Source organism: Momordica charantia (genome assembly GCF_013281855.1).
Source record: "Momordica charantia cultivar OHB3-1 chromosome 7 unlocalized genomic scaffold, Mcharantia_2.0 BLBB01000007.1, whole genome shotgun sequence".
Lineage (NCBI taxonomy): Eukaryota > Viridiplantae > Streptophyta > Magnoliopsida > Cucurbitales > Cucurbitaceae > Momordica > Momordica charantia.
In genome coordinates this window covers 15,330,446-15,350,153 of record NW_028275165.1, presented here as the reverse complement: position 1 = coordinate 15,350,153, position 19,708 = coordinate 15,330,446, and the positions used below count along the sequence as shown (strand labels likewise).

The 19,708-nt window shown below is 34.0% G+C and overlaps 2 protein-coding genes and 1 pseudogene across 7 annotated transcripts; 2 read left to right on the top strand and 1 right to left on the bottom strand.

Moving 5' to 3' along the window:
• The first annotated feature begins 1,436 nt into the window (after positions 1-1,436).
• Positions 1,437-4,323, top strand: LOC148210440 (serine/threonine-protein phosphatase 7 long form homolog; annotated as a pseudogene).
• LOC111016204 (TATA box-binding protein associated factor RNA polymerase I subunit C) lies at positions 4,192-10,383 on the top strand. Of its 6 annotated transcripts, XM_088126663.1 has the most exons (6): positions 4,192-7,125; positions 7,223-7,323; positions 7,606-7,951; positions 8,235-8,396; positions 9,144-9,515; positions 9,720-10,383. In XM_088126663.1, the coding sequence occupies exon 1, from the start codon at positions 4,391-4,393 to the stop codon at positions 7,115-7,117; it is 2,727 nt and encodes a 908-aa protein (XP_087982789.1). In that variant the 5' UTR covers positions 4,192-4,390; the 3' UTR covers positions 7,118-7,125; positions 7,223-7,323; positions 7,606-7,951; positions 8,235-8,396; positions 9,144-9,515; positions 9,720-10,383. The 6 variants fall into 6 exon arrangements, with proteins under 6 accessions (XP_087982789.1, XP_087982793.1, XP_087982791.1 ...); XM_088126667.1 differs by lacking the exon at positions 7,606-7,951; XM_088126665.1 differs by having other exon boundaries at positions 4,192-7,323; positions 9,225-9,515.
• Positions 10,384-14,468: 4,085 nt separating this feature from the next.
• On the bottom strand, positions 14,469-16,354 carry SLD2 (Fatty acid/sphingolipid desaturase). Its single transcript, XM_022291519.2, has one exon. It carries the CDS (start codon positions 16,045-16,047, stop codon positions 14,704-14,706), a length of 1,344 nt encoding a protein of 447 aa, XP_022147211.1. The 5' UTR covers positions 16,048-16,354; the 3' UTR covers positions 14,469-14,703.
• Between the last annotated feature and the right edge of the window lie 3,354 nt (positions 16,355-19,708).

The following is a 19,708-nucleotide window of genomic DNA, read 5'->3' as shown; positions in this document are numbered from 1 at the left end:
ATATATTCCCTATTGCTTTTGCTATTGTGGAAGAGGAAAATACTTCTAGTTGGTCGTGGTTTTTGTGTGCCTTGTGAAATTTGGTTACCGAACGAGATGGAATTTGTCTAATTTCTGATCGACATAGAGGTATTTTGGCGGCTGTGAAAAATAAGGAAAATGGCTGGAGTGAACCAAGAGCACATCATCGATTTTGTCTCCGTCATGTGGCTAGCAATTTCAACAAAAAATATAATTCGAAGCCCTTAAAAGAGTTGGTGTATCGTGCTGGGTGTCAACACCAAAAACGTAAATTTGAAATATATATGAGGGAGTTACAACAATTAAATCCATATTGTATTGATTTTTTCACTCATATAAACATTGAAAAATGGACACAAGCACATGATCAAGGGTTTCGATATGGATGGATGACAACAAAACTAGCAGAGTGTATTAATGTGTTTTCTAGGGAGCTAGAATGTTGCCAATTACTACATTGATGAAGTTTACGTTTTGTAAGACTATTATTTATTTCCAGAAACGTAGAGATGATATCAGTGAAGCAGTGGATCGGGGTGAAAAGTATACAAAATATGCTTTAAATAAATTGAGGAGGTGAGAGAAAAGAGCGACGACACATTCAATAACTTCTATTGATTGAGAGGCACAAACTTTTCAAATCGAAACATGAATAAGTATGTTCTCTCCTTACAAAGGCCAACATACTCAAGTAGTTTGATTAAAGGACAATACATGTACTTGTAACAAGGGACAATCTCAAGATACTGTGTTCTTATGTAATTGCAGTCTGCAATCATGTTCACTTGTCATATTTGCCTTATGTCGAGAAGTATTACGAATTATCACGGTACAAACTTTGTTATGCATATCGATTCTACCCTATACAACATAGGGACTATTGGCCGGAAGTGAAGTTTGACGTTATTCATCCGAACCCAAATTTGTTGAGGGAACATGGACACCCAAAAACTTCTGCATTCACAATGAGATGGATTTGCGGGAGATGGATACGAAAGTTCATTGTGGAATATGCAAAAAAGAAGGACATAACAAACGTACATGTCCAACTCGCAACTCTGGCGCTTCATCTTCGAGACAAATGGGTGATTAAGGTGGATTTCTTTAATTATTTTTTTAGCATAATGTTACAAATCTATTAATATTGAAATCAATTCTATATTTTCTATGTACAGGTTGAAGCATATGCGGTGATATCCTTCTCAATTAGTTTGGGATTGTTGCTTTGTAATACCCTATATTTTATCACTTACTCGAATTCGTGCTTTGTAATACACTATGTTTTATTGAATCATTTGTTGTTTTGTAATAGTTAGATATTTGGAATTGTAATGTACTATACTTTATGTCATGTTATGTGAAATGAACTTTGATTATAATTGTGCTATTTGTCTTATTATATTTCAGAATTAATTATGGATCAAGGACCTTTGGATTCGCAACAGCTATACTTACGACGATCACATCGTTCACAATTAGTGTGGGATAATGGATCTACCATAGTTTTGCAATGTCGAAAAAGAGAGGTCGTAGTATCTCATAACATTAGGTTAGATAATCGTATAGTGTCATATCTACAATAGTATGAATTTTGGGGGGTTTCACAGATAGGCTTTACTCAGTTAGATTGACATCTTATTACTGCACTGGTGAAGCGATGGAGACAGGAAACTCACTCGTTTCACATGCCTGGTAGAGAGTGTACTATTACACTACAAGATGTTGCTGTGCAGTTAGGGCTACCTATTGATGGATAACCCATTACAAGATTCTTGCAATACGATTGGGCACAGTTATGTGAGGATCTACTGGGAGTACGACCTCCTCAACTTAAGGGATCTAGGTTGAATATTCCTTGGCTAGCGGCACAATTCATTAAATTACCACAAGATGCTGATGATGTTACGATACAGAGATACGTACGAGCATATATTATGTAGCTCATCGGTAGATTTTTATTTCACGATAAATCTAACACATTAGTTCATCTCATGTTTGATATTCATGGGGTAGTGCATGCCTCACATGGTTATATCAAGAACTCTGTCGGGCTAGTCGAGCTGATGCCCTGGATATAGCAGGTCCGTTGATACTTTTACAAGTGTGGGCGTGGGATAGGTTTCCTACAATTGCTCCACAACACCATGTACTCACTCCTGAACAATATGTTGGACGTCCTCTTAGTGCACGATACATTCATTTTCATTTATTTATATGTGATTTTTAAATTATATGTAACTGAATAAGTTTTACATAATGCAGATGGAATGAAGTCTTGATAGCTTCTGAACAATCTACGAACATGTTGGTTCAATATCGAACCTGTTTTGATCGACTTGAGCCCAATGGGGTATATTACTTAGAAATAAATAATTATAATTAACTTAATAATAATATTAATTCTAATTTATTAATGATTTCAGATTATTTGGACATCGTACAATCACGACATTATGACTCTATTACCTGAATATTGTCATAATGGGCGTGATATTTGGTTGACTTCAAGCCCTCTTATATGTTTTCATATTATCGAGTGACATCTACCAAATCGAGTGTTGCGACAATTTGGGCTTTTACAGAATAAACCGTCATATTGTAATACTAACACGAGTCTACATCAGATCGACCTACGAGGAAAACATGATCACAATTGGCAACGTCAACATGCAGCATATATATCACTATGGCGTCAGCGTCGTGATCGGTGTGCATTTAGTGATGCAACAGATATGCCGACCGTGTCAGATGATTATCAACAGTGGTATGATTCGATTACAAGAAAGTATATCACACGTGAATATGCTTATCACGGTTACATGGTTAGTATTATATTTCTTATATTTTTTAATTACAATATTTAAATAAAATTTAATATTAATAATTATTATATCAATTACATGATTCTTTTATTAGCAACGTATAAGATTTTGCAATACAAGAAAATCTACCTGTATTAAAATCAATGTGTGATACTTGCATTAGCATAACTGAATCAAATTTAGTTTATCCAAGAGTAACATCAAACTTCGAAATGAGGCGGCCTCGTCGTAGGCGCAATCAAGCACAGCCAAATGAAGAAGTTTAAGAAGAAGCACAAGAAGCTGAACAAGTTCAAGAACAAAATGAAGATGCTATAGGAGATGAACAGATTATGAATACTCCTATACAATCACATTTTCTAATGATTCCTACACCAGAAGTTCATTTAGACACTGCATCTACTTCATCTCATCAACCTGACCCATAACCCGTTCAGCAAGAACCTCGTCGTGGACGTCACATAAGAAGGCCACGACAATGTGGTACATGATTATCTATGTTTTGTAATATGTTTAAAAGTTTAAGACAGCTTTTTGTATTGAATATGTTTTTCATATGTAAAATTTGATATTTGACAAACGTTTACTTTATAATATAAACACATGAAAAACAACCTTATAATTCATTGATTTTAGTCTAATTTTAAAACTTTAAACTTTAATCACATTTTAATCAAAATTTGAAATATAATAACAAAAAATAAAATAATTAATTGCATCTTAATTAAAAATTCCGCAATATTAATAAAAGTAATTTTGCAATATTAATAAAAGTAACAATAAAAAAAATATATGAAAACCCATTATGCGACGCCCACCCAAAAAAACCTGAAAAATATTTGGAAGGAAGTCGCATGCATTCTTCAGCGAAAAAAAAAAGGAAAATGTGTGGAAGTCGCGTGCGTTGGATGTGACTTCAGTAGGGGGAAGTCGCGTGCATCGCCTGCGACTTCCACATCAATGACAGCTCACCCGCCACATGGACAATACACGTTGCACGGAAGTAGCGTTCATTGTATGCGAGTTTTGACCCCTCATTTGACCTAACCTAGTTTTGTCAATAGTTTCAAAAACCTAAGTTACTTTTGTATTTATTTATTTAATTTACATTTATTTAGTTATTATTTTTAAATTAACATTATTTTTGTAATTTCTTTTTAAAATGTCATTATTTTAAAACTTAACCCAAATAAAATTGAATACACTTTTATTATTATTATTATTATTTAAAAAAAAGTCATAATTCCTTCTATGTTTCGTTTCCTCCCCGTGAAAGGTCTATTAAAATAATTATAATTTAAAGAAATTTGAGAAATTTAAGATGGCATTTTTAGTAATTTAGCCTAATTTTACTGAAACTCAAATTGCAAGTGTTCATCTTCCGTCTCCCTCTTCGTTCTCAGTTCTTTTCATCTTCCTCTGCGCTGCGACCGCCGCCGCTGCCGTCGCCCGCTCCTCTGTTCGCGAGAGCATGAAATAGTTTTTTAGAAATTGACGTATCGCCGTGTCCGTATTCGTGTCCCGCGTCCTTGCTTCTTAGGCTCGCTATGCCTGAGGAAGAATGGAAGTCCCTCTTCCCAATCGGCGCAGTTTTCAAATCTCCCCTCTTAATCTCCTCTCCTTCCGCTAACGATTCCATTGGTCCACTCGTCTTCAACCCTGTACCCAGTTCTCTCACCCGCCTCTTTTCATCGCCTTCTCTCTTGCCCTCTCTCTCTCCTCCTCCAATCCTTAATCTCCGCAGATTTCTCCTCACTTCGTCGCCGATTGTTCCCTCTACTTCTTCCTCCGTCGCTTCACTCTTCGGCGAGCAGCAATGCGATGGCGCAGCCTCCACAATCCGCTACAATCGCCTGCAGTTTCTCCGATGCCCTAACTCTAATGGCGTCGTTGTGTTTTTTCCGACGGGACCCAACTCCGATCATGTCGGGTTTCTGGTGGTTTCCGGTGGTGGTTCGGGTTTGCGTGTTCAGGCGGATTACAATGACGAGGTTTTCAGTGTGGAAGGTGAATTTAATTACCAGATTTTTGGGATTTCTGTTAACCCTGTTTCGGGATTGGGTCTTCATGGTGATTCTGCTGTTGATATTGGGTTTTTGTTGGCTTATACTATGTATTCTGTTGAATGGTTTGTTGTGAAAAATAATGCAATTGATTCGAGTTCGCCTGGGGTTAGTTTAGTTCATATGGGTAGCAAGGTTTTTAAGACTTGCTGTGTTGTTAATGCTTGTTGGAGTCCGCATTTGTCTGAAGAAAGTGTGGTTTTGTTGGAGGATGGTAGCTTGTTCTTGTTTGACATGGAGCCTCTGTTGAAGACTAAAAATCTTGATGCGAATGGGAATTTCAAAGGAATTAGGTTGAGGGTGCCGTGGGATAGTTTAGATTGCTCGAAAGAGGTGAAATGGTTGGGTTGTGAGTTCGGTTGGCATCCTAGAATCTTGATTGTTGCACGTTCTGATGCTGTTTTCTTAGTTGATTTAAGGGAGGACGAGTGTTGCATTTCTTGCTTGGTTAAGATAGAGACATTCCGCACATACTCTTTGGCTGAAAAGGAACAATTCCTTGCATTTTCGAAAGCTGGTTCTGATGGTTTCTATTTCTCTGTGGCTTCAAATAGTCTACTATTTCTTTGTGATGTGCGTAAACCGATGACACCGGTATTGCAATGGAATCATGGTGTTGATGAACCTAGCTACGTGAATGTTTTTAGCTTGTCTGATTTGAGGTCAAACACAGGCAATAGTATGTACAAATTAGCTACTGAGTCGGGCTATTGCATTGTACTCGGATCCTTTTGGAGTTGTGAGTTTAACATGTTTTGCTATGGACCTTCCCTGCCAGTTCTTGACCAATCTGTTTCTTCAAGAAGTTTGAAATATTTCCAGTCACTTTATGCTTGGGATCTTCCTTCGAATCTCATATTATCAGGTCGAGAGTGCCCGTGTGGAAGTTGCCTTGTGAGACAAGAAACTTTGAAGGATGCTATTCCTGAATGGGTGGAGTGGCAGCAGAAGAAGGAAATAGTGTTGGGCTTTGGCATTCTAGATAATGATCTCTCTCTACCACTTGCAGGACAAAATGAATTTGGTAGTTTTACACTTGTTAGACTTATGTCATCTGGGGTGCTTGAAGCGCAAACTTACCAAGCTTCTTGGAAATCATTGAAGCGGATAGACGAATCTCATAAAGAATCATTGAATCTTAATGATTATTTATTATATGGGTGGTTGGTTGATGATAAATATAGATTCAGCAAAAGATTCAGGTACCTTAATTTTGACTACCTTTTGGGATATTTAAATGATAACTTAGATGAAGTTCTAGATTCATACATGAGGAAGTCTTGTAAGGATTCTATATGCGAGCGGTCTTTGACCCCGGAAATTCATGAAGTTTTGTGTGAGAAATTAAAAGCTTGTGGGTTTGATCGGTTAAGGTCATCTCCAGCACTTGCTGTTGTATTCAATGACATTAACTTGCCTGCAAGTATAATAGAGATTGCTTTCAGGAAATTGTGGGCAAGCTTACCCATGGAACTTTTACATTTTGCATTCTCTAGTTACTCTGAATTCCTCGAGAACAAGAATGCATTATCTTTAGAATTTTTAAGCATTCCTAGCCTACATCAGTTGCCTCCTTTTATGCTAAGGGACCCTTCGAGCCGCAGTAATAAGTGGACACGTAAAGTGCAGCGAACTGAGAGTCTTGTGGGTCCAGTACTTCCTCTTCCCGTTCTGCTCGTATTACATGAGTACCGTAATGGATGTTCAAAGTTTGAAGAAGAAGAAGCAGGGAAATTTTCATTAGAAGCAGAACTTGGTGAGCAATATGAACAAATCAGGTCTGCAGCTAGTGAGATGGCTGTGTCACCTTTTGAACCTAAGGTTGATTATGGTTCTGTCATGTCTCTTGCTGATGATCGAGATAACGTTTCTGCTGATTCTCAAAAGCCAAAGAATTTTGTTTCATATCACCCATCTGCCTTCAATTGCCATACTTCGAATAACACACAAGGAAACTTGACTAATCTTACCAATGTATTTGATTCCTTAATATTCAAACTAGAAGGGGGAAAGGCTACATCCACTGAGAAGTCTGAAAATGAGGCCAGTAGAGAACTGTATGATGGTCTCTGCCCTGTCGAATTGAAATTTGGTGCTCACCCGGTGAACTTCGGGGAAAAAGAACTGAAGGCATATGGCTTGCTGAAAAGGCAACTGTTGAAATGGGAAGACAGTTTTGATTCATATATGGAATTTTGCTCTAAGATTTGATTTCCACGGTCAGTTTGCTTGAATTGCCGAAGCTTCATTTAAATATCCTGATAAACTATTATAGTATTATGTGAACAAGTAACAGGTATTTGAATGACATATAAGGATTAGAGGTCCTAATTACAAACTCTTGCTAAAACTGGCGTGGAAGAACGAGACGGCGTGGAACTGCCTCAACTACGACCGACTCAAGGATTGTAGAAAAGGTACTATTTGGCCTCTCTTAAAAGGGTACTATTTCTGATTGTGGATTTAAATATACAATAACTTTAACTTCTACCTTTAAAAGTCATCAAACCACTTTAGAAACAGTTGTGTTTCCAAAAATAGAACTGTCAAAAGAGCTGCAACATGTGTTAGTATCTGCTAGATGACTTGTGGTTAAATAATTTCTGCTTCAACTTTGCTGTTCATTTCATTTCATAAGTTACAAAACCCCTTCTAATGTAAATAAAACAAAGCCATAATTTTTAAGCATATTGATGTAGGAAACAATGGATGGACACCTTTGGAATCTATAAGTGGGGACGAGATGAGGATACATACACATTCCCATCAAGTTTTCAAAACGAAGACGATGAAGAAACTGAGTCGAGGAGGAGCACATCTTCTCGAAATGGGAGTCAAGAAGGATCCATTGCCGAGCCAGAGCTCCTTCCTCTCCTCGTCAACCCAAGATTCGGCGAATAACTTCAGAAACTTCTACAGATTTAGGATTTACAAGAAAGTCTCAAACTGTAAAAATTTACAAAGATATATTTAATGATTTCAAAGATCCAAAATAGAAGGGTGATCTCACCAATTCATCAAGCTACAATGATGACATTCTACTTTGTAAGATTCTTCCGGAACAAAACAGTTCCACGAATTCTTTGATACAAAATTGAAAAGGAAAAAATGTAAAATTTAAGCTTATTTTATTTTTTTATATATATTTTTTAAAATAAAGGATACTATCCAATAATATGTTTAAGATGCAAATATAATTAACAATTTTGAAGAATCACGAGACTTTATTGTTATTTATGGGCAATTGATACTGCAAAGAGTAAATTTATGCAATGCCTTGAAATTATTAATGGTTATTGATGACTAATTTATAAATATTATTTTGTAGATTCACAGAGTATATCGAAGAAATTGAGAAAGACTGACAACTGGTTAATAGTGGTTCGACCATTATATGGTCTACGTTCACTCTCACAAGGTAGGGCTTTCTGAGCTTTCATCAATGCATCAAGGAGGAAGATGGTTACAGAGATTTAAAATAAAAGCTAAGGTATTTCACTTTCTCTCTTTCACTTACAGTCTAAATTTTTGTACCCTTCTCTGTTTTACACTTCACTTGTTAAAGCAGTAAAAGATTGGGGTAGGTACAACTTGTTATGGTAAAATGTGTAAGACTATCAAGTAAAACCGTGAAACTTTTGTATAATCTCAATTATTACACATTCCAGAACCATAAACATTCAACCTATCCATTATACAAAAGTTTGTACAATTTAACTAGCTCTAAGGGACAGTGAAAAAGTAATGAAAGCAGACCAATAATTAGTCATAATTTGGCTGATTTTTTCAAGATCTGCTATATTTCCTAAAGACGGCAACGATAATATTTGACAAAGAAGGGAATTGGAGATAATTTAATGAGGTGGAATCAATCACTTGTGATTTGGTGATTGATGGTAGGTTTTGTTCCCATTTATTTGTTAAACAAAATCAAGGAGGGATCAAGTTTTCTCAGGAACTCAAAGATATAGTCCCATAAGATAACGTTGGCGATTCTGAAGCTAAACAATCTTCTAAACAATCTTCTGATTGAGTCCTCACATCTTGGTGGATGGTTTTGTTTTGTAGTTAGCTCAATATTATCGTTGGCTTTTATTACTCTTAATGTTCCCCATTGAGCCTATTCTATATTTTGTTTTTTCTTTTTTTCTCTCACTCCTCTGAGAGTTTGTATTCTCAAACTTTTTCTCTTTTCATATATTAATGAAAAGTTGTTTCTTGTTAAAAAAAAAAAAAGAGGGATGCTGCTGTCTGGATTTTCTGCCATCATTGAGTTGAATGAGGGTCTTGTTCTTTTACATTATTTCTCAAACTGAAGGCAGGGATTTCGCGAACTCCAACTTTGTTTGAGAAGTCTCTAAAAGTTGCCTTGGCAAGGGGCTTGGTGAAGATACTTGCAAGTTGTTGGTGAGATAGACACATATCGAGTGACTAATAAATAATGATCCAAGTGCTACCTTCTCTCGTACAAAGTGATAGTCAAGTTCAAACAGTATGAGCATGGAAAACTGGGTTCTTGGACATTTGAATGGCACTCGTGTTATCGCATAATTGCTCTGGAGGTTCATGTAGAGGTATTCCCATGTTACGAAAGAGAAATGTGATCCATGTGAGTTCAGTTGCTGCATTTTTATAACTCAAATTGGCTGTATCTCTGTTTGAAAAAAATAAAATAAAAGTAAACCCTCTTAATAATTTAAAACTTATCAAAACTTGCTTGAAACAGAGAAGTTCCACCAGATTGTCTACTTCAAGTAAATAGCTAAGTCATGTATATTAATCGAGTTTGTTCTATTGAATGTATGTTATTCAGGTAAAGAGGTACTTTGAGTATTCAAACTCAAATGGCACAGTGCCCGAAATATGGTGTCAAGTCTCACAGAAGTTACCTCTAATTAAGCTAATGATCAATCGGGAAAAGAGGCTCATTCAGAGAGATGTTAACGAACCAGATTGCTCTTGTCCCTGTTCAAACCAAACTGGCATCAGGGCCATACTATAATCCTTTATTTACAAATTGCTGGGAGAATCCAAGTCACTCTACAAATGGCACGCCAGCTGCGAGACTTCTGAGTTGGAGGTAATTGACGGCTATATGTCTGACTTCTCGTATTCCTCAGTTAAGCTGGCTCTTCTTCTAACCAAGTAGGTAGAGGTTGCCATATTTATATGCCTATTCAACTTTTACTTTGCTTCCCTTTACTCTTTACGGCTTTGTTGGTTATGTAGAGAACATAGCCATACAAAAATCTGGTAATATTTGTAATCATTTTTTCATTTTGTGTGCATTGTACAGAATAAGGATATGTTTAATCCTCCCATTTTCAACTGAAGTTGTTTTCTTCCCCTTTTCCCTTAGTTGTAGTAGGCTTGAGAGAGACAGTGGGGCATTAGAAACATGTCCAACAAGCAACTTGGTCTTGTACTTGGTAAATTTTATATGTACTGTAGATTATATTTTAGATCACTTTTCACTATCTTTCAATGTTTTTGGGTGGTGATGTTGGTAGCTAAAAGGAGGAGGCCTTTTTTTTTTTCTTTTTTTTTTCCTCTCTCTTTCTTTCTTTTTTTGCATATTCCAAACCTGCATGGCTGCTATAGCTGTATTCATTCAATGAATGCATACTATGTATGATTTGGTGATTGCTTTGAGTTATTGAAGCAATTTGACGCAGCAGGGTGCAAAACTAAATCAACTATGTGTTTTCTGCCACCAAATGTTGTAAGACCAGACATGTATCATGTGAGATTAGTTGAGGGACCGCAAGATAGCCTGAATACTCACAAAAAAAATTGTTTACTGAAAAAGCAAGGTTCCCAACCCAACGGTCCATTTTTATTATTTATATTTTGTTTATGGATTCGAATCCCACATTAAGCACAACCTCATATTTAGTTGCACGTTGAGATTAGAACTCTAAATCACAGAAAAAGAAGTTAAACTGCAAAACAGCTTGAGCCTCTTTGCAGAATATTGCTCACGTCCAAATGTCTTAAAATGTTATATACGTGACAAATAATAAGTAATGAAATAAATACTAAACATAGCTCTATGAATAAGGTATAATACCATCACAAAAACTTATAGTTCGTTGGACTTGAATCGGGTTCAACTTGGAGGCCATTTCAACTATCTCCTTCTCAAATCATGCAAGTGAAGATGACAAACAGATTGACCTATTCACACACACAGAGTAAGAACAGAGGAACATCGTGAAAAAAAGATATGTTTTGGTGTGGCTTATAGTTTACAAGCAGTTGCACCACAATTGATGACTACATGAAATCCTATAACAAAGTTCACAATCACGCGTTGGTTTCTTTTAGTCTTTGTAATTGTTCATTTTGATCTCTACACTTCTAACTCATATTCATTTTAGTTTCTATAAAAAATGTTCATTTTGATCCCTATACTTTCGAAAAAGTGATTATTTTAGTCACTTCGCAAAAATTTAACACAAGTTTTATATATAATAGAACTTTTTAGTATAAAGTAATGTTTATATTTTAAGAAATATATTGATTGAAGTGTCGTGTTGAAATTGTGATAGAAAAAATTATATGAAAAATAAAATTAAGGAATCAAAATGATGACTTTTTAAAAGTATAGAGACCAAAATTTACATTTTGAAAATACAGGACCTAAATAAACCAAAGTTGAAAGTAGAACAAACTAGTATTATAATATATATATATTTTTTGTTAAAATTACAATTAAAGTTAGATTCTAATAATTTTTTAATTAAAATTTATTCATGTCAACTCTAAAATTTAAAATTTAAGTTATATTTTATGAAGATTTTTAAAAATTAAATGGGTTGTGATTATAATTATATATTATTTATTTATTTTTATTTTTATTTTTATTGCATAATTTTATAACTCTATTTAAGTAATTATAAAATTATTTTAATTTAAAAATAAAATATATTTTCTAGCTTTTCAAAATTCACTATATTCAAAATAAAACAATACATATTAAAGATTATTTTAGTTGCGTCTAATTTAAAAATTAAAAATCTTTTTAATATATATTTTATTTTAGCAATTTCAAAATACAATACAATTTATTTTGTTATTTTGAATATAGCTAATTTGAAAAATAAAAATATTATTTTATTTGAATATTTGTGTGATATCTTTGTCTTTATAAATTCAAAATAAGTTATTCTTATTTTAAAAGCCATTGGTTTAAAATTATATATAAACAAACTATAATTATTTAAACATATATATAAGAAAGAATAATAATTAAAATAATAATAATAATTTGAATAATTAAAAATTAGAAGGGGAGAGATGGAAAAAAAAGTATAATTGCATAGAACGAAATAGTTGACTAAGAGCTTGGTCACATTTATTGATAGCATTGATAACCGTACGATCATATATCTTTTCCAAAATATGAAACTTTGTTGATGAATTTTATAAAAAGATGAAAAAATTGAAAGCTTTTTTTTTTTTAATTTTTAGAGGAAAAATGTTTGTATGTATATTTTTTAATTTCTTCCTTGACTTAAATGAGGCAGAAAACTTAGAGAATAAATTCTTGTGATTGTATTTATAGAAGAGGTTTAAGGAATTCCTTCTTTAAATCGGAATCAATTCACTAGATCAAGCGAAAAGTATATGCATACATTTGTTGAGCGAAAGATTTTAGATTTTTAGGACAAGTAAATCATAACTTTTGACGTTGCATTCTATGTTACTTGAACTCTATTTCCCTTTTTTGGAGGTTTAGTATCACCTTCGGCTTTTTATACCGATTCGTGATTTGAATAGGGACATGGTTATAGTTGATTTTGAGCACAAATCAATGTCAAGATCAACCAACCAATTTTCAAATAGTTTGAATTGAATATTTGAGTCAGTTTGTGAGAATTGACTGGATGAGTGTTATCGAGGCAGGGCCCCATCAATTTCATGGGGTCGAGGCTGAGATTTCCGTTGGGAAGTAGAAACTACTAGAGAGGGAATTATTCTCCATTTATTTACCTTTTTTTTTTTTAAGAAAGTTATCAATTATATGTTAATTCTTTATGGATAATCTCCATTTAAATAGTTAAATCCTCACCAGAAATCTCCCCTTTAAAAGGAAAAATTCTTAAATTTTATAAAGAGTGATTCACCTAATTCATAAACTAACAAATTCAAAAATTTATACTTGATAATTTAAATTACAAATACAAATATGCCTCAAAATGTAACCATCACAACAATATCTCATAAATCTCATATACAAATATTTAGGTTTATAATTTTAAAAAAATATATATCATAGGAATAATACACATGGAGTCGAGACATGAAACGCATTTAGGTCACGGGACGGGGCGGAGATTAGGGCGAGTATGCAGATCCGTCCTCAAGTGAGAAAAGTAACACCCTACTTTTATGAGAAATTTGCGTGAGATTTTGAAATAGTGTCATTTTGAACATGCAAAAAGGTGTTGCTTTCAAGTTGAAAAATTTGAACTCTTATAGTTCCTATTCAATATGAACTGATGCAAATTGCTAATTGGCAATATTTCTTTTCCTTTTGATTACTCATCTTTTGCTTCAAATTATAGGTTACAACTCATTATTTGTTACAAATGTGCCTAATTAATCAAAATTTACCCTAATACCTAAGAGTTACAATTTTTTTACTTAGCAGCTTTTATTTATTTTTTTGCCAATAAATTAAGTAATTAGTAAGGTACTATACTTTTAGTTTTCCTACTTAAAAAATTCAAGAAAAGGCCTCACATGGAAGGCCTCACATGGAAGAACTGTGTGTAAGACATCGAGAACCTTTTGAATCACTACATTACTTGATTCAAATGGTTCTCACAAAAGCCAAATGTACGAGGAAGTCCAATTCATTTTTTTTTATTTAACTTAAGATTAAAAAAAAGACTTCTTTTTTTATTGTGCAACGAACGATTTAAAAAATAATTATTATAGTATTGCCGTTTCATTTTTTTTTTATGAAAACTATCTAGCAAAATAATTAGATAAAATAACTTCGACCTTGTCAACCTGTAGATAGTATCGAGATTTAGTCCAAACACAGCTTACTATACCAAACCATATGGGTTCAAATGATCCTTACTCCGACTTGAACCGACCCGACCCGCTTACACCGAAATCGAGAATTGACATAAAAAGAAGAGAGGGGACTCGAGAGCCACACCCTAGACAGGCCAGAATCGGCAGTGCGGTGGCCATGTGTTGTAGGACCCAAAACCCATCTGGTTAAAAATAGACCATTTCAATTCAAAAAACACACCGAAGGGACATCAAAAAAGATTCCTAATCACAGACACAACGGTCCAAATGGGACAGCCTTGGTCCTTTCTCTGTAATTAATAACCACATTCGCTTCTTCTCTAAGAAACAGCATATTCCATTTCAGAACTGCCATGGCTCTGGATTCTGATTTCTAAAACAGGGTATGAAAAAACCCCTTTTCTCCAGCAGTTTCATGTTCATTGTAGATCAAAAGAAAGAACCCAGATCATGAATTGGATCCATCTTCTATACATATATGACATATATATTGGATTCAGAAGTTATGCAGTGAAAATCAAACACAAGTTGTTTATATAAATCAAATGAAAGAACCCACAAAACAGAAGCAGAGTGTTAATTTGGAGTATCATCATCAAACATATCCTAACATTTAATCCAAAAAAGGAACAAAAACCCAAAAGGAAAAAAGGGAAAAAAAACCTGCTGCCGTTGTTGAGAAGTCTAGATGAGAACTATGCAAGATCTGACCTTCAACCTCCATCTCTGAATCTTCATCAATCTCTTCATCCATGGGTGTTGACAGCTTCCCAGAGCAAGTTCTTGGGGACAGGATTGGTGAGGTCTCTGGCCTGCAGGGCGGCTGTTCTAAGAGTCTTGATGGTGCGGGCATTAGCAGCCCAAAACGTCAAGCTTCTGTAAGGGAGATTGTGCTTCTTGCAAAGCTCCACAACAATGGGAGAGATCTTCCTCAGCTGGCATCTGGGCATTCGAGGAAACAAATGGTGCTCCAGCTGAAACTGCAATCCACCAAAGAACCAGTCCATCCACGAGGAGCAATCAATGTCCAAAGTCCCGCCGGTCTGCTTCTCGAACCAGTCGTTGCCGGTGGGCTTCCCGACGTACACATCAGCGGAGAAATGGTTGAGGCAGAACTGGATGTGCTGGAGAGAAGTCACAGCGAAGCTAGCAAGAACAAACATGACCCTCTCAGGCCAATTGGGGAGGTACGAGACCAAAAGAGGAAACCAAGTCCAGAAAACAAGAATCCCCATGATGTTCAATGCTCTATCAGGGACTTTTCTAGTGGAGAACAAGAGAAGCAAAGTCTGCACGAAGAGATTCACTCTGGCCACACACATCACAGGGTAGAATGTGAAATGCTGGTAACTAACGAAGAATCTAGCCAAGGGATCGAAATTCAGCTTCCTACCATAGAAATGGGATGTCAAAGAGCGGAAGAATCGAGCAGAAACAGCAAAAACAGGGATGTGTTGAAGATCAGGGTCATGGTCCAGGCTATTACAAGAGATATGGTGGGCATTGTGAGTCCATTTCCACCAAGCGATGCTGATTCCAGTCAAGCAATTACCAGAGAGAAGTTGAGCCAATTTGTTGAACCCACGGCTCGACATTACATTAGAATGCCCAGAATCATGCCCCACATAAGCGCTCTGGATCCACAGCATACCCAAAAGCATAGCGGAACCCAAATGGACCAAAACGCTCTCACATTTCACAACCCCATACACCACAAAGCACATCATTATAGCAACAGAAATCAAAGAATACATAGTCACATGCCCTTTCTTCTCGAACAAACCTTGCTTGGAGAATTCCGCCGCCAGTCGCCGGTAGTCCTTGGAAATCTCCGACACCTCGAAATCCTCAAGGTAGAATCCGGTGAAGAGGCGGTCGAGGTACGCCCAGGCGGTGCCGGGATGGTACGCGATGAACGCATCGGTGACGTCGTTGCCGGCCAAATTGAGGAGCGGCTCGTCGCCGCCGGGGTGCTCCTTGGCCCAATCGGAGACATTGTACACCTTGCCCTTGATCGAGATCCACAGATCTCCGGGTTTGTTGTGCTTCCGAAGCTCTGCCGACGAAATGTACTTCTTCTCGGCCTCCATATCCGAATCCGAAGCAGATCCTTCAAAATTGCGGCAATGGGGGGAGGGGGGTACGAATCAAACCAAGAAAAAACCTCCTTCAAACGTGAAATTTGGGCGCTGTGGGGTTGCGTTTGTGGAGGAAAATGCAACCCTCCCGGTTTGGAGAGAGGGAAAATTTGGATTCGTTGTTTTCAGAATCGAGATTTTGGTGAGCCCCTCTTACTCTAAATTTGCGTTATGCATTTGGGGATTTAATATAGAAAAGAAAAAAACTGAATCATCGGAGGAAGAACGAACGAGAGGTGGTGCTTGTTAACAGCGAAGTACACGGTAGAAAACACCTGTTGGCTGTGACTCGCGTTTTAACCTCACCCGCAGGTCAAGATCCTGACCTTTTTCTTTCTATAAAAAAACAAAATAATATAAATACTAATATCTATTTAATGGTTGTTTTGTTTTGTTTCACCAGTTAAATTACCAAATATTCATAACAAATGGAACATTTGACGGCGGTTCTTAATTCTTTTTAAAAATAAAAAAATAATAATGATAGTACAATATGGGTGCTCTTCAAAGCGACTCTTTATTATTTTCAAATTTTTATTTAGATTGCGAATATATTTTCTTTCTTTTTTTTGTCTCTAAATCGAATAAGAAGATAAAAAAGATTGGATTAGATTTTAAAAATGCTTACCTATAAAAATAAAGCAGGTTAAATTTATGAGATTTATTCTCAAAAAAAAAAAAAGATTTATCATGTTTGAGAGGGAATGATTTTCAAATTTATAGGGGTCGGATCAATTAATTTTATTTATTAGTTTTTATTAAACATTGTGAAAAAGGAATAAACTCTCTTATTTCTCATTGTTCCCATCTTGTTTTAGTAAGCCAGTGGACGTTAAAGAATTTGTCTAGGGTTCGTGTATTCAATTTAATTTAATGTTAATTGTATTATTTAAGAATTGAAAAGTTCAAATATTTCATTTTTTTCATAATCTCCAACCTTTTATCAAATATATATATCGTTGATACATAAATTTAACCTATTGAAATTACCAAAATTACAACACTCTTGGATGAAACTTGTAAAATAGAAAAATTACACACATGGATTGTGTTAGTTTAAGTCAGAATCCAGATTTTATGTGATTCTCTGTAGGAATGAAAAATTCAAAACCACCATGATATTTTCTCCTTTTAAATTTTTTAAATAAATCAAATTTAAATTAGATAAAATAAATTTTTTTTCCTATCATAGCATATATCTTAACCCGTTGAAATTTGAGTTTGTCCAACTATCTTTTTTTTTTTTTTTTACATAATCATTTGATTAACATTATTAACAAAACTATATAAAATCTTTTAAATGATAAACAAACACAACCATCAAAATTTAAATATTAAATTAATAATATAAGTCTCTTTTTCTTTTTCTTTTTTTCCCTTTTAAAAAGAAGATAATAGGAGTCGGTTAATTGAACCAATAAACAACTACTCTTGCGTAACGTGCAGTGTCATGCGTGGTGGGGAGAGGACCACGTCAACTAAAATCGTGGAGAGATATGATTAAAAAATGGACGGCTGTGATGAGAGGGCAGAAAATATTACTGTGGAGAGCGACGCAGAATATTATTATTCTTGGAGCCGTTGATATTTTCATATTTTTGCTTTTAAATTCAATATTTTGCAGAGATATTTTTGGAGGAAGTGCCAGTCATTCCCAGCTGTTCTCTTTCTTTTTTTATTTTTTATTTTTTAATTTTTGGAAAAAAAAAAGTTTAATTCTGTTTTACAATTGGTTTTGTGTATTGTAAGATGTTTGTTTGTCGATGATTTCTTTGATTTATTTTAATAATTTCGTTTTAAAATCTTAACGAAATATCCAAAAAAGAAAAAAAAAACTAGTTTTTGAAGTGAATTTTTTAAAAATTATAAACTTATTTAGAAAATAGTGTTTATCAACAATTTAGACTTTATTTAAGGATGATTTTAGTTTGTGATGGGTTCTTTTTTAAAAATTAAGTTTGTGAAAACTAGAGAAAATTTCTAGGAATGGTATATGTTGCCGATGGAATCGATTACATTTCAAGATATTTCATAAATTATGATGGAAAGAAATGAGATGGGAATGAAAATAAATATATCAAATTGGTCACTTTTAAAAGTGCGTGGATCAAAACGGATGTTATGAAAGTAGAATGACAAAAATGAACAAAAATCCAAATTCAAATATATAGGATGCAAAATAAATTTTAAATCTTATGATTACAATATAATTGGAACTTTAAAATGGATATACTGGAAACTCAACCAAAACAATCCTCCTTTCGAGTCGGGTATGATATGTGGGGTTGAGCTCGAGTTGGCATTTTTCACCCTACAATTATTTAGACAAAATAAAAAATTGACGCTTTCAAAAAATAATCTCATGCAACCACCAAACCGTCCACGTCTAACTAACTATAAGTTTCTAGAAAATAGATCCAGCCATTTATAGGTGTTAATTTTCACTACTTATTTAAATTCGATAATGACAATACTATATTTTGTATTTTGTAAGAGCCTTTTTTGTTTTTATTTCAAGAATGGAAAATAAATTATTCTACAAGAGCCCCTTTTCCTAAGAATGGAAAATTAAGTACTGTTATTTTACCCACTTGCAAACTAAACTTATTAATATTAATATTACTTATCCAAATTTTAAAAAGTGTTTAATAAGTCATTTATTAGATACTTTTTAAAAGTTATGAAAATCTATTATACACTTTTTAAAGTTGAAGTACTTTTAGGGGTCGTTGAACAATTTTAAATGTCTGGATCGAACTCGCAACCTCTTTATTGAAAATATATGTTAATTACCACTGAGCTATACTCGCTTTGGATTTTTAAAGTCAGATTTCTTTATATTAGAAACAAACTTATAATTTATTTTATCTTACAAACTTATTACCACAAATCCAGTCATTGAGGCAAGTGGTACATGATGAGCACCACAAATTGGGAAAGGAAAAAAAAGCAGTGAAGTATGTTGGGCCCATTTATTTTCTTGTTTTTTTTTTCATTATTTATTATTTATTTCTATTTTTATTTATTTATTTCTTTTATTTTTTTTTTGACAGGATTATTTTTTTCTTTCTAAAGAAATAAAAACAAAATAGTATTGAATAGTTGCCATTTTTATTTCTTATTCTACTCACAATAGTTATCAAAAACATTTTTGTTTCTTTTTTTTTTTAAATAAAAATATGTTTGATTACTATCTTTGCCTTTTGTTTTTTCAAGCATTAAATAAAAAAATAATTTTTTTCATGAAATTTATTTTTGAAATTAAAATTTTAAAAATATTATATTATATTTAATTTTTAAATATTTATTATACATTTTGTAGGTTAAAAGTAATAAAGTAATGTTTTTATTTTTATGTCTGAAAATTTGGGATGAGAATAACAAATAATTCTTTTTTGAAATTTGTATACAATGTTGGATTTTTTATTTTTATTTTTATTATTATTTTTTTTAAATGAGAAGCTATAAATAAGAGCAAATTTTATCAAACGACCCCAAAAAATGCAATTGTGCTAGGTCTATAAACCTACATTAAGTCCAATGTAAATAAGATTAAAAGCCAAAATTTGAAAATTATTATTTCAATCTTAGTTTTGTTTTTTGTTTTTTTTAC

Bases quoted from the DNA above. Each gene is read 5' to 3' on its own strand.
- SLD2 (XM_022291519.2), bottom strand. From the start codon at position 16,047: ATGGAGGCCGAGAAGAAGTACATTTCGTCGGCAGAGCTTCGGAAGCAC.
- LOC111016204 (XM_088126667.1), top strand. From the start codon at position 4,391: ATGCCTGAGGAAGAATGGAAGTCCCTCTTCCCAATCGGCGCAGTTTTC.